The sequence below is a fragment of the Bufo gargarizans genome, chromosome 9 (assembly GCF_014858855.1).
Source record: "Bufo gargarizans isolate SCDJY-AF-19 chromosome 9, ASM1485885v1, whole genome shotgun sequence".
NCBI classification, from domain to species: Eukaryota; Metazoa; Chordata; class Amphibia; order Anura; family Bufonidae; genus Bufo; species Bufo gargarizans.
The window spans coordinates 22,788,280-22,802,636 of NC_058088.1; the positions used below are offsets into that span (position 1 = coordinate 22,788,280).

At 47.1% G+C, this 14,357-nt stretch overlaps 1 protein-coding gene across 2 annotated transcripts in view; it reads left to right on the forward strand.

Moving 5' to 3' along the window:
• GABBR1 (gamma-aminobutyric acid type B receptor subunit 1) overlaps nucleotides 1–13,314 on the forward strand; it is a 122,826-nt gene extending 109,512 nt beyond the window's left edge. For both annotated transcript variants that reach the window (XM_044306091.1, XM_044306092.1), the window contains 6 exons: nucleotides 2,160–2,276; nucleotides 3,263–3,356; nucleotides 3,660–3,787; nucleotides 4,522–4,650; nucleotides 11,932–12,075; nucleotides 12,675–13,314. In XM_044306091.1, coding sequence (XP_044162026.1) covers nucleotides 2,160–2,276; nucleotides 3,263–3,356; nucleotides 3,660–3,787; nucleotides 4,522–4,650; nucleotides 11,932–12,075; nucleotides 12,675–12,902 — 840 coding nt within the window. In that variant the 3' untranslated portion in view covers nucleotides 12,903–13,314. The remainder of the gene's footprint in view (nucleotides 1–2,159; nucleotides 2,277–3,262; nucleotides 3,357–3,659; nucleotides 3,788–4,521; nucleotides 4,651–11,931; nucleotides 12,076–12,674) is intronic.
• The last annotated feature ends 1,043 nt before the right edge of the window (nucleotides 13,315–14,357 follow it).

A 14,357-nucleotide genomic window follows, 5' to 3' on the forward strand; every position in this document is an offset into this window, starting at 1 on the left:
CGTTAACATAAGGGCTCTGAGATAATAAGTCAGAGCTCTGCGTTAACATAAGGGCTCTGAGATAATAAGTCAGAGCTCTGAGTTAAGATAGGGGCTCTGAGATAATAAGTCAGAGCTCTGAGTTAACATAAGGGCTCTGAGATAATAAGTCAGAGCTCTGCGTTAACATAAGGGCTCTGAGATAATAAGTCAGAGCTCTGAGTTAACATAAGGGCTCTAAGATAATAAGTCAGAGCTCTGAGTTAACATAAGGGCTCTGAGATAATAAGTCAGAGCTCTGCGTTAACATAAGGGCTCTAAGATAATAAGTCAGAGCTCTGCGTTAACATAAGGGCTCTGAGATAATAAGTCAGAGTTTTGAGTTAACATAAGGGCTCTGAGATAATAAGTCAGAGCTCTGAGTTAACATAAGGGCTCTAAGATAATAAGTCAGAGCTCTGAGTTAAGATAGGGGCTCTGAGATAATAAGTCAGAGCTCTGAGTTAACATAAGGGCTCTGAGATAATAAGTCAGAGCTCTGCGTTAACATAAGGGCTCTGAGATAATAAGTCAGAGCTCTGAGTTAACATAAGGGCTCTGAGATAATAAGTCAGAGTTCTGAGTTAACATAAGGGCTCTAAGATAATAAGTCAGAGCTCTGAGTTAACATAAGGGCTCTGAGATAATAAGTCAGAGCTCTGCGTTAACATAAGGGCTCTGAGATAATAAGTCAGAGCTCTGCGTTAACATAAGGGCTCTGAGATAATAAGTCAGAGCTCTGCGTTAACATAAGGGCTCTGAGATAATAAGTCAGAGCTCTGCGTTAACATAAGGGCTCTGAGATAATAAGTCAGAGTTTTGAGTTAACATAAGGGCTCTGAGATAATAAGTCAGAGCTCTGCGTTAACATAAGGGCTCTGAGATAATAAGTCAGAGCTCTGGGTTAACATAAGGGCTCTGAGATAATAAGTCAGAGCTCTGAGTTAACATAGGGGCTCTGAGATAATAAGTCAGAGCTCTGAGTTAACATAAGGGCTCTGAGATAATAAGTCAGAGCTCTGCGTTAACATAAGGGCTCTGAGATAATAAGTCAGAGCTCTGCGTTACCATAAGGGCTCTGAGATAATAAGTCAGAGCTCTGAGTTAACATAAGGGCTCTGAGATAATAAGTCAGAGCTCTGAGTTAACATAAGGGCTCTGAGATAATAAGTCAGAGCTCTGAGTTAACATAAGGGCTCTGAGATAATAAGTCAGAGCTCTGAGTTAACATAAGGGCTCTGAGATAATAAGTCAGAGCTCTGAGTTAACATAAGGGCTCTGAGATAATAAGTCAGAGCTCTGAGTTAACATAAGGGCTCTGAGATAATAAGTCAGAGCTCTGAGTTAACATAAGGGCTCTGAGATAATAAGTCAGAGCTCTGCGTTAACATAAGGGCTCTGAGATAATAAGTCAGAGCTCTGCGTTAACATAAGGGCTCTGAGATAATAAGTCAGCTCTATTAAATAATAACTAATGGCTCTGATATGATAGGTGAAATTCTTGACAAAATATCTAAAGGCTTTGAAATAATAAGGCAGAGCAGTGGCCTAATGTCTTAGGACTATGAGATAATACAATATGGATTAATTACTAAAGACTCTGATGTAGGGCGGTTTTATAAATAAATAGCCAAAGGCTCTGAGATAATAAGTCAGAGCTCTGAGTTAACATCTACATGTTCTGAGATAATAAGCCAGCCCTATTAAATAACTAATGGCTCTAATATGATAAGTCAGATTCCTGAGAAAAGACCTGAAGGCTTTTGAGATGGCTTCTGAGTAAGTGATAGATTTGGCAAGGAGGACACATCCTTCTCACCCATCTTTGACTACCAGTCCTAGAGATTTATAATACGACGGAGGATACGAATAGTGGTTGCTTACCATCCCAGATCCAAAATTGAGACAAATTAGGTCATTTTGTTCCTCCCCTGCGTAGAGAGAGTCTCCAACCCCGCTTATTCCATCAGGTCCATTGTTCACTTAATTCAGTCTTTACTAGGTCATGTAAATGAGGGACAGGACAATCAGGACTTTGGGACATTACATGGCCTGATATCACGTGTGTGTGTCCTCTAGGTGTCATGCAGACTTTATTCCTATGCTTTATGCTTATACTTTCTTATACTTTCTATTAACAGCAGTCACAGACACTGGAGCCCTGGAAACTGTATAGCACAGTTGGATTGCTCTTGGGCCTGGATGTAATAACCTTTGGCATCTGGCAAATAGTGGATCCCCTGCAGCGTACCATTGAGGTGAGACTATGAAATGCAACCCTTTTCACATGCCCTGTATTACAAGCTTGGTCATTCATGTGAATGGGTGCCACACAATACTATATTCTCCTAGCAGTGACTGCTGCAGAAAACACGTATAGGAGATACCGTCCAACGCTGGGAGGAATATCAGTTTTATACATCTGACTGAGATGGTTTTTGATGGAAGTCTGCAAACCCCATTGAGATGGGCCAACCATAGATGTAGAGATTGGCCAATAATCAATAAAGAGCGTGATTCCCATTGTAGAAAATTCCCAACATTAATGGGGTTGTTCACCCCTGGGGAACTTTTCTATGGACCCCCAGCATAGCCGGACCTGCAGTGGTAATCATACTTACCTGATCCCTGGTGCTCATTCTCCTCAAGTTAAATTCCCGTTTGACGCAGTTCACATGACCGCTGCAGGCAATGACTGGCCACAGAGGTCAAGTGTCACCAATGCGTCAGGTCACCGGTTCCAATGACTGGCTGCAGCATTTATGTGACCTGCATGAAAACAGATGTTGATGCATGGAGACCTGGCACCTGCAGAGCCATGCAGGGCAGCGATGGAGCCAGAACCCAGCGGTGGGGATCAGGTGAATATTATTACCACTATGGGTCCAGCCACTCTAGCGATGGGTTTTTAGAAAAGGTCCCCAGGAGCGAACAATCACTTTAAAAATGTAAATTGACTCTTCTTCAGAACGAAAAAACCAGTCTCTTCAGTGCCACCTTTAGGTATCTAGCCTGTATGTCGCCTGTTTATTTACAGGGTGGCTACCTATAGGTGTCACTAGAGAGACAGTTTTCTTCCTTCTAGAGAAGAGCTCATTTGCCCACTTTTCCCATGAAGAATTGCCTGTAAGACTTTCTCCACAAGCTGGATCTCCGCAAAGAGAACTGGTACCTTCCAAAGACATGTTTGAAGAAGTCTCTGAGAATACAGTACCTTCATCTAATTCTTTTTGGTCCATTCTAGGAGTTCACTAAAGAGGAACCTCGTGGAGACCTTGATGTCCTCATACTGCCTCAGCTGGAGCACTGCAGTTCTGTAAAGATGAACACATGGCTCGGTGAGTATATCAGAGTACTCTCCGGGCAGGTTATGTGGACATAGGAACATCAACATAGATTAATATGAGGGCTACAGAACAGCATCACCAACATTCCTCCACCACCCATACAAGATGATCAGGTGTGACACAACGTTCAGGCTGTGGGACATGATGGACATGAACTAAGCTTGGATGTGTCATTGCATTGTGTGACGTTATCGAGTTGTCTTCTATGCTTTGCTTTTCATCTTCTCAATATCTCAGGTTCTGCATCTCTTGTAAATGTAACGCATCTCACCTGCTTTTCTCTCCTGCTCTTAGGTATTGTGTATGGCTCCAAGGGTCTCCTGCTCTTACTTGGTATTTTTCTAGCGTACGAGACAAAGAGCGTCTCCACTGAGAAAATCAATGACCACCGTGCGGTGGGGATGGCCATATACAATGTTGCCGTGAGTATTGTGAACAAGGACATGAGGAGTCTTAAGAGTCAAGTGGAATGCTGTTTACTGTCTTCTAAGAAAATGGGATTAAAAATGAGCTGACCCCAAGTTGTTGGTGAGTGGAAAAAAGACGGAGAGATAACCGAGCGACACAAGGATTGTTGAGAAATCAATCCATAAATAAAAGAATTAAAAAAAAATCAATCCACCCGAAAATTGCATATTTAACGTTCTGCGGAGAGGGAAGAATGTGGGTTGTGTTACCAAGATTGGAGAATATTAAGCTCCACAAAGCCTTACTATATATATATTGTGTATGTCAAGACACATGGGTGAAATCGTCCTCCCCAAAAAATCTCCCTCATTGTGCTGCACTTCCTTGTGTATCACTCAAGGGTTCTTAATCCGCTCACTTTTCAGCCTCTCGCATTAGTCTAAACATTGCTCATCCTGTTTTCTTACTTCACAAATCTCTTTGTTTAAAGCTCGATGAGTTGTTCTTTTGTTGACAAACAACAGAAATGTTGAACGTTTTTGTAAATTTTTGAATGCGTTATATTAAATGCTATATCTTCTGAAGATGAAGTCGGTGGCCTTATGAAGTTTTCAGATGTCTCACCAAGACTGTGGTCCATGAGAAATCTGCTTGTTCTTGGGCCATGTTGTGATCCAACACATATTACTGAATGAAACCCTCATAAATGCTGGATGTTTTAATCCTGTCTTATCATGTAATTCTGCAGGTCTTGTGTCTGATCACTGCACCAGTAACCATGATCCTCAGCAGTCAACAAGACGCCTCCTTTGCATTCTCTTCTCTGGCTATTGTCTTTTCAGCCTATATTACTCTAGTTGTATTATTTGTTCCTAAGGTGAGGAAGCTTTTAACTTTTCTAAAATTATAAATTTTACTATCTCAGGTTACATCCTGTATTATACTCCAGAGCTGCACTCACTATTCTGCTGGTGGAGTCACTGTGTACCTACATTACGTTACTTATCCTGTACTGATCCTGAGTTACATCCTGTATTATACTCCAGAGCTGCACTCACTATTCTGCTGGTGCAGTCACTGTGTACATACATTACATTACTTATCCTGTACTGATCCTGAGTTACATCCTGTATTATACTCCAGGGCTGCACTCACTATTCTGCTGGTGCAGTCACTGTGTACATACATTACTTATCCTGTACTGATCCTGAATTACATCCTGTATTATACTCCAGAGCTGCACTCACTATTCTGCTGGTGCAGTCACTGTGTACATACATTACATTACTTATCCTGTACTCATCCTGAGTTACATCCTGTATTATACTCCAGAGCTGCACTCACTATTCTGCTGGTGCAGTCACTGTGCACATATATTACATTACTTATCCTGTACTGATCCTGAGTTACATTCTGTATTATACTCCAGAGCTGCACTCACTGTTCTGCTGGTAAAGTTACTTTGTGCATGCATTGGTTCAGTACAAGATAAGTAATGTCATTTATTTAAAATGTAATACTTTTATATCGTTTCTTCACCTGTCTTCCCACAACACAGCAGCATAGTAGAACATAAGTTTCTACATGTGAGTGACTAGCTCTGTTCCTCCTGAGTCATGAATACAATTCCAGAGCTACAGTGCAGACTGACACACAAGTGAAGATTTAGGAAAGGGCTGCAAATCTAGGCAAAAAGCTATTTGTCATCCTGGATGCCCAACCTACGGCCCGCGGGCCAAATGCGGCCCGCGAAGCCGTGTCATGCGACCCGCGCTGCGAACGGCACAGGCAGCAAAGCGATGCTGCCTGCGCCTGCAATATCTCCACCTAGCCCCGCCTCCTAGCTAATTTATTCACTGCACTTGCCTCTGAAATTGAAGAGAAGCGCCGCCGTAATCTCGCACAGGCGCACTGGCAGAGGCATCGTAGTGCGCATGCTCCATCTTCCTGGCCTCTGCCAGTGCGCCTGTGCGAGATTACGGCGGCGTTTCTCTTCAATTTCAGAGGCAAGTGCAGTGAATAAATTAGCTAGGAAGGGGCTCTGGGTGGGGGGGATATCTGTGGAGGACACTGAAGGGGGGGATCTGTGGAGGACACTGAAGGGGGGAATATCTGTGGAGGACACTGAAGGGGGGATATCTCTGGACAGCACTGAAGGGGGGGATATCTGTGGACAGCACTGAAGGGGGGGATATCTGTGGACGGCACTGAAGGGGGGATATCTGTGGACAGAACTGAAGGGGGGATATCTGTGGACAGCACTTAAGGGGGATCTGTGGACGGCACTGAAGGGGGGATATCTGTGGACGGCACTGAAGGGGGGGATATCTGTGGACGGCACTGAAGGGGGATATCTGTGGACGGCACTGAAGAGGGATATCTGTGGACGGCACTGAAGGGGGGGATATCTGTGGACGGCACTGAAGGGGGGGATATCTGTGGACGGCACTGAAGGGGGGGATATCTGTGGACGGCACTGAAGGGGGGGATATCTGTGGACGGCACTGAAGGGGGGGATATCTGTGGACGGCACTGAAGGGGGGATATCTGTGGACGGCACTGAAGGGGGGATATCTGTGGACGGCACTGAAGGGGGGGATATCTGTGGACGGCACTGAAGGGGGGATATCTGTGGACGGCACTGAAGGGGGGATATCTGTGGACGGCACTGAAGGGGGGATATCTGTGGACGGCACTGAAGGGGGATATCTGTGGACGGCACTGAAGGGGGGATATCTGTGGACGGCACTGAAGGGGGGATATCTGTGGACGGCACTGAAGGGGGGATATCTGTGGACGGCACTGAAGGAGGGGGATATCTGTGGACGGCACTGAAGGGGGGATATCTGTGGATGGCACTGAAGGGGGATATCTGTGGACGGCACTGAAGGGGGGATATCTGTGGACGACACTGAAGGGGGGATATCTGTGGACGGCACTGAAGGAGGGGGATATCTGTGGACGGCACTGAAGGGGGGATATCTGTGGATGGCACTGAAGGGGGATATCTGTGGACGGCACTGAAGGGGGGATATCTGTGGACGGCACTGAAGGGGGGATATCTGTGGACGGCACTGAAGGGGGGATATCTGTGGACGGCACTGAAGGAGGGGGATATCTGTGGACGGCACTGAAGGGGGGATATCTGTGGATGGCACTGAAGGGGGATATCTGTGGACGGCACTGAAGGGGGGATATCTGTGGACGGCACTGAAGGGGGGATATCTGTGGACGGCACTGAAGGGGGGATATCTGTGGACGGCACTGAAGGAGGGGGATATCTGTGGACGGCACTGAAGGGGGGATATCTGTGGATGGCACTGAAGGGGGATATCTGTGGACGGCACTGAAGGGGGAATATCTGTGGACGGCACTGAAGGTGGGATGTCTGTGGACGACACTGAAGGGGGGATGTCTGTGGACAACACTGAAGGGGGGGATGTCTGTGGATGACACTGAAGGGGGGGTTTGTCTGTGGACGACACTAAAGGGGGGATGTCTGTGGACGACACTGAAGGGGGATCTAGGGAGGGCTGTGGGGATGTTGGGGTGGGAGGTCCTGGAGGGGTGTTTGGGTGGGAGCTCTGGAAGGGGTGGGAGGTCCGATAGGTATGTGGGGGTGGGAGATCCGGGAGGGGGGGCCCATAATTTTTTCTGCTATGGGGCCCAGTCATTTCTAGCTACGCCCCTGATTGTTAAGATTGGGCGGGCACTGGAGCGATAGAGCGCCCTGCTGTAGGAGAAGCCGGCGGGAGATGAAAGGAGGAGGGGCCAGCTCCTGGTGGTGTCGGGCACACGGCGCAAGCATGGCGGTGGAGGATCTGACTGAAGCCTAAAGACCAGACATCAAGGTAGACCTGCAGAAGAAGGTGACAGCCCAGTATGTGATGTATACATGTGTGTAATGTATGTAGTGCAGTGTGTGATCATCACATACTGCACTACATACATTACACACATGTATACATCACATGCCCCCTCACTGTAGTCATGCCCAGATATGTGCCCCCTCAAAGTAATAATGCCAAGATATGTGCGCTCTTCACAGTAGTAATGCTCACACATGCCCCCTCACAGTAGTCATGCCCAGATATGTGCCCCCTCAAAGTAATAATGCCAAGATATGTGCGCTCTTCACAGTAGTAATGCTCACACATGCCCCCTCACAGTAGTCATGCCCAGATATGTGCCCCCTCACAGTAATAATGCCAAGATATGTGCCCTCTTCACAGACGTAATGCTCACACATGCCCCCTCACAGTAGTTATGCCCAGATATGTGCCCCCTCACAGTTATAATGCCAAGATATGTGCCCTCTTCACAGATGTAATGCTCACACATGCCCCCTCACAGTAGTTATGCCCAGATATGTGCCCCCTCACAGTAGTTATGCCCAGATATGTGCCCTCTTCACAGTAGTTATGCCCTGATATGTGCCCTCCTCACAGTAGTTATGCCCTGATATGTGCCCTCCTCACAGTAGTTATGCCCAGATATGTGCCCCCTCAGTAGTAATGCTCACTCGTGCCCCCTCACAGTAGTTATGCCCTGATATGTACCCTCCTCACAGTAGTTATACCCTGATATGTGCCCCCTCACAGTAGTTATGCCAGATATGTGCCCTCTTCACAGTAGTAATGCTCACACGTGCCCCCTCATAGCGTTTGCATTTCTTTCTGGCAAAGCTACCTGGTTCCGGCCCGCGAAATTTATACCAAGTCTAGTGCGGCCCTCAGACGAAAAATGGTTGGGCACCACTGCACTAGAGGTATCCATAAGCTGCTGTCACCATGCATGTGATCGAGATAACTCTGAACAGAATATGAAGACAACAGAGCGCCCGAGTCACTGCCATGGTGGTATAAGGAGATGGGCGCTCTCCTGCAGTGATTAGGTTTGGTGCCCGCAGTACGGATCTATAGTTACACCTCACTTATCGCTCGGCCAGACAAGCGGTTTGGAGCGTGATGCCAGGAAGCCACAGGAGGATTGCTGTGAGCTGTGGATCGATGGTACAGGAGTGAGGCAGCGCCGCGCGCATCGCGCTCCCCTGCTCCTGACAATATCATTTGATCTCCCGTCAGCCGCATTTAACTCTTGGTTTATTGCTGTCATATAAATCCTGATGTCCATAAATCCAAGCAGTCCTTTTGTGTACTGTGAAGGATACGGGTGCATTCTAGGGAAAAACGTCAGCGCGACTAGATAGAGAAGCAGAACAATCAAGCACACAGCCATGTCAGCTCCACAGACAAGTACTAGAAGTAGGCTCTGCCATAGGATGCCTCAGGTCCTAGGTCTGCCCTGGTCACCTATCATTGTGAAGTGAAGGTGCAGCAGGCCCGGGAAGGATGGTAGCATGGATAATGGGAATGGTGGAAGCAACACTAGGGGTAGTAGTTAGTCATGGTGGCAGTCCTCACCCTGGCATTGCCTGGCCCGTACAATGAAGGGAGGGCATACCCATTGGGGCACACCTTGGACATTTGGGGGTCTCCAGCCTGGTGGAAGTCAGGGTGCCTTAGATGGTGGACAGTTGTCAGGGAGAGAAGCAGAAGTCCTTTGACATAAACAAGCATTACCTTACTGTCTTGCTATTTCTAAACCTTCTGTATGTATTTCAGGCTTCCTTTCTGTCTGGGAGTACAGGGTTCTATTTTAACTGCTTTTCATTGGTAGTGTAGTGGGCCCTTTAAGAGTAGTCACACTTGTTTTGTGATGCCAGTTGCAATGAAGCAACAAGGGCACAGGGCCCCTTTTAGTGATACTGTGGATGGTATCCAGGTGTAGGAATGCCAGAGTGGTGTAGGGTGGCCTAAATGTCCCTTAATGTTGGTGCACGTGTCACGGTGCTCCTATCTGGATATGCTGGACTCCAGGCGTTGGCCCCGAAGCAATGAAAGGGGGGTTGTTGATGAAGGGGGTGATGAAATGATTGAGTCCAGACCTTGGGATGAAGTTTAATAACAGCTTTATTTAAAGGGAACCTGTCACCGGGATTTTGTGTATAGAGCTGAGGACATGGGCTGCTAGATGGCCGCTAGCACATCCACAATACCCAGTCCCCATAGCTCTCTGTGCTTTTATTGTGTAAAAAAAGCCGATTTTATACATATGCAAATTAACCTGAGATGAGTCCTGTCCCTGACCCTTCTCAGGGACAGGACTCATCTCAGGGACAGGACTCATCTCAGGGACAGGACTCATCTCAGGGACAGGACTCATCTCAGGGACAGGACACATCTCAGGGACAGGACTCATCTCAAGTTAATTTTCATATGTATAAAATCGGCTTTTTTTTACACAATAAAAGCACACAGAGCTATGGGGACTGGGTATTGTGGATGTGCTAGCGGCCATCTAGCAACCCATGTCCTCAGCTCTATACACAAAATCCCGGTGACAGGTTCCCTTTAAATAAACGTTTCTCCAACAGTCCCAGGCTTTGTCTTGGTTCCCAGCAGGCTTTAGCATCAACTCTGGCAGGCAAACAAACTCAACTCTGCAACATCAGTTACTCTCTGGCTCTGCTGTGCTGACAGGCTGACTGAATAACTTGGCTTTAGCTGTCTGCTGCAACTTCTCTCTTTGTAGTCTGACTCTAGCTTAATCCAGGAAACTCTGCTCCTGGCTTCAGAGGCTCCAAGCAGTGGCCTCCACATCCAGCAGAGCTGAAGGTGCTCTGGCTGGCTTACGCAAGGCATGTCCAACAGGGACGTGCACCTGTTTCCTTTCCCTAGTAGGGGGTAACTGCAACTGACCTCTAACTAACTAGTCCCTCCCCTCATTAGAGGGAGGGTTAGAATGGAAAGAAGGGTTCCATCCTCTGTAAATGTAGCTCTGCCATGCTTGCTGCCACCTTCTGGTGAACCAGGTAAATTACATGAACAATAACAGTTACAAGAAATAATATGCACAGTGTTTAGGACCTGACATAAATACACATGATGACATGAGGTTAACCAATGAAGACAGTAGCGGGGTGCAGAAGTGGTAATGCCACTCTGGGGCGTTACAGTAGCTTCTCCTAAGGCCTACTTTACAGCAATTCACAAAAGCACGTCTTGACTCTAGCTCTGCTTACTAGGAACTCTCTAACCAGGGGTAGGAGTAGCCCATCACCCAGGCAACTGCACTACAAAGACTACCATTTAACTATATGTTGCCCATAAATAATCATTTGGGATTCACAATACTCCAGTAAAATAAAATTATTTTAAAGGGAGTTTTACACTGATGATCTATCCTCTGAATAGATCATCAGTATCTGATCGGTGGGGGTCTGACACCCGGGACCCCCGCCGATCAGCTGTTTGAGGAGATACCAGTGCTCACCAAGCACAGCGCCGTACATTGTATAGTGGCTGTGGTGGTATCGTGCTCGGCCCCCTTCACTTCAATGGGGCTAAGCTGCTCCTAGGCCATATGATCGATGAACGTGTCCTCACATGGCCTAGGAAAAGCTGGAGAAGGCCGAGCGCCGATGCTTTCTCAAATAGCTGATCAGTGGGTGTCACAGGTTTCAGATCCTCACCTGTCAGATACTGATGACTGATCCAGAGGATAGGTCATCAGTATAAAACTTCTGGAAAACCCCTGTAACGTTAGAGTGCTTAGGCAGTAAATCGCAACGTTTTGTTTTATTTCTTAGTACGAAATTAACTCTTTAGCAGTGATCCACTGGGTCACTGCAAACGATCTGAGAGTTTTGAAAAACGTGGCACAAATTGCCTATCCTCTGTTGTATCACTTACTACACAGCCGGAGGGCATCAGCACAAGAAGTGTGGGTCAGAAGCGTCATGAAATGGGCTTTTGTGGTTGAGCAGCATCATACTCAATGCCAAGAAGGAGCTGGAGGGATGCAAAGCACCTGTTTACTGGCTGAGCAGTGGAATCATGGTCTCTGAAGTGTAGTCAAGTTTCACATATTTAGCAGTCTGATGGATAAATCTGGGTTTGGCGGATGCCGAGAGAGTGGTACCTAATAGGATGCATAGGGCCTACGGGTGGAGGAGGGGTAGGGGCTATTTTGCCGATTTTGGCCCCTTATTTCAGTGAAGGGTGACGTTCAGACTACAGTACACAAGGACATTTTACAAAATCCTTACTAGCAGTTTGGGGAGGTCCCTCAGTCTTGACGTCCTTGTTCCCGGCAGATGAGACGTCTCATCACTAGAGGGGAGTGGCAGTCGGAGCAGCAGGACACTCTGAAGACGGGATCGTCCACCAATAATAACGAGGAGGAGAAATCGCGACTGCTGGAGAGAGAGAACCAGGAGCTGGGCCGGATCATCGCTGAGGTGACCTTCTGGGTTTTATATGGTTATCATGTTGTGGTTTTATTAAACTTAGTACGATATTTTAATTCCTCACCTTTTCAAGATCTCTGCTTGCTGTCAGTATATGGAAACACACCTGTTTACATCTACAATCGGGAAACCAGTCAGCTTGGTTTTGTCACACCAGTAATCTCATCTGAGATGTTCCCAGCATCTCCGGCATACAGCTGATTTTACCAGGGGAGGCTGCGGCCAGACGGGCATTTTCCCCGCGGCGGTTGAGATGAATGGCCATTCATGTAATACAAAGTGGCTCTCCATTCTGGCTCTTAGAGGGTGGTCCCAAGAGGGAGATGTTCTTATGTCCTATTAGTTTAAATGAACAGGCGTGGTCTTCACCTTGTGCGAAATCGAGAAACAAAGGTCTATTTTCTGTGTTCCTGATGTTCTATCCTTAAGGAGAGCCCATGAAGGGGTGTTGATAGGAAAGGGGTGGGGCTGTGACAACCTCCGCTGTGCTAATGTGTGAAAATTAGGCATTTTAAGAGGAGTTTTAAGCTTTTCTGCATTGTCTACCACCTTCAGATCTGTCTCACTCTTGCCCTTTCCCTCTCGTATAGAAAGAAGAGCGGGTTATGGAATTGCGGCAGCAGTTGCGCTCTCGCAGGAAACAGTCAGTGACCGCACGGGAAAATTGCTCCGACAATCACTACCCTAACTCCTCCGGGGCGGTCTCATCTCTCTATCAGCCTGGACTCCCTCTTGCCAGGTGCCTGGTGGCTGAAGGGGGTGACAAACTGGGCAGGAACAGCTGTGACGGAAGCCGGGTGCACCTGTTATACAAATAGAGACATCATGCCACGATCTGACCACCCCCCTCAGGCGTGTAGGCAGTCTCTTGTCTACATAGCTGTCAATACACTGTGTGGCCTCTTTTCTTACACCTCTCTTTCGGAAAGTCTCTTCCCTGGCTGTCTCATTCCTCTCTGTTTCTGTATGTCTCTCTCCGTCAGTCTCACGCAGCACTCTCTTTCTGTCTCTGGATGTCTCATGTATTAGGCACCTTATACGTCATAACAGCCACTACGCCCTAGTGCTGTACAGACTCCTGCCCTTCTGGAAACTGCACTTGTGACCCCCCCGCCCAGAGAACGCCCCCTCAGGGAACATCCACATCTAGTGCCACCTGGAGTCACCTGCGTCCCCCGCACTTACAAGATGTTTTCTAAACTGTGATTGGCGATTGCAATAAATAAATGAGAGAAGATTTTTCTACTGTTCCCTTATTCATCGAGTGTATACCACCAAATGTACACTGCAGGTATATACAGGAGAGATGTGTGCACTGCAGGTATATACAGGAGAGATGTGTGCACTGCAGGTATATACAGGAGAGATGTGTGCACTGCAGGGATATACAGCAGAGATGTGTGCACTGCAGGTATATACAGGAGAGATGTGTGCACTGCAGGTATATACAGGAGAGATGTGTGCACTGCAGGTATATACAGGAGAGATGTGTACACTGCAGGTATATACAGGAGAGATGAGTACACTGCAGGTATATACAGGAGAGATGTGTACACTGCAGGTATATACAGGAGAGATGAGTACACTGCAGGTATATACAGGAGAGATGTGTACACTGCAGGTATATACAGGAGAGATGTGTGCACTGCAGGTATATACAGGAGAGATGTGTACACTGCAGGTATATACAGGAGAGATGAGTACACTGCAGGTATATACAGGAGAGATATGTACACTGCAGGTATATACAGGAGAGATGAGTACACTGCAGGTATATACAGGAGAGATGTGTACACTGCAGGTATATACAGGAGAGATGTGTGCACTGCAGGTATATACAGGAGAGATGTGTGCACTGCAGGTATATACAGGAGAGATGTGTGCACTGCAGATATATACAGGAGAGATGTGTACACTGCAGGTATATACAGGAGAGATGTGTGCACTGCAGGTATATACAGGAGAGATGTGTGCACTGCAGGTATATACAGGAGAGATGTGTGCACTGCAGGTATATACAGGAGAGATGTGTACACTGCAGGTATATACAGGAGAGATGTGTGCACTGCAGGTATATACAGGAGAGATGTGTGCACTGCAGGTATATACAGGAGAGATGTGTGCACTGCAGGTATATACAGGAGAGATGTGTACACTGCAGGTATATACAGGAGAGATGTGTGCACTGCAGGTATATACAGGAGAGATGTGTGCACTGCATGTATATACAGGAGAGATGTGTGCACTGCAGGTATATACAGGAGAGATGTGTA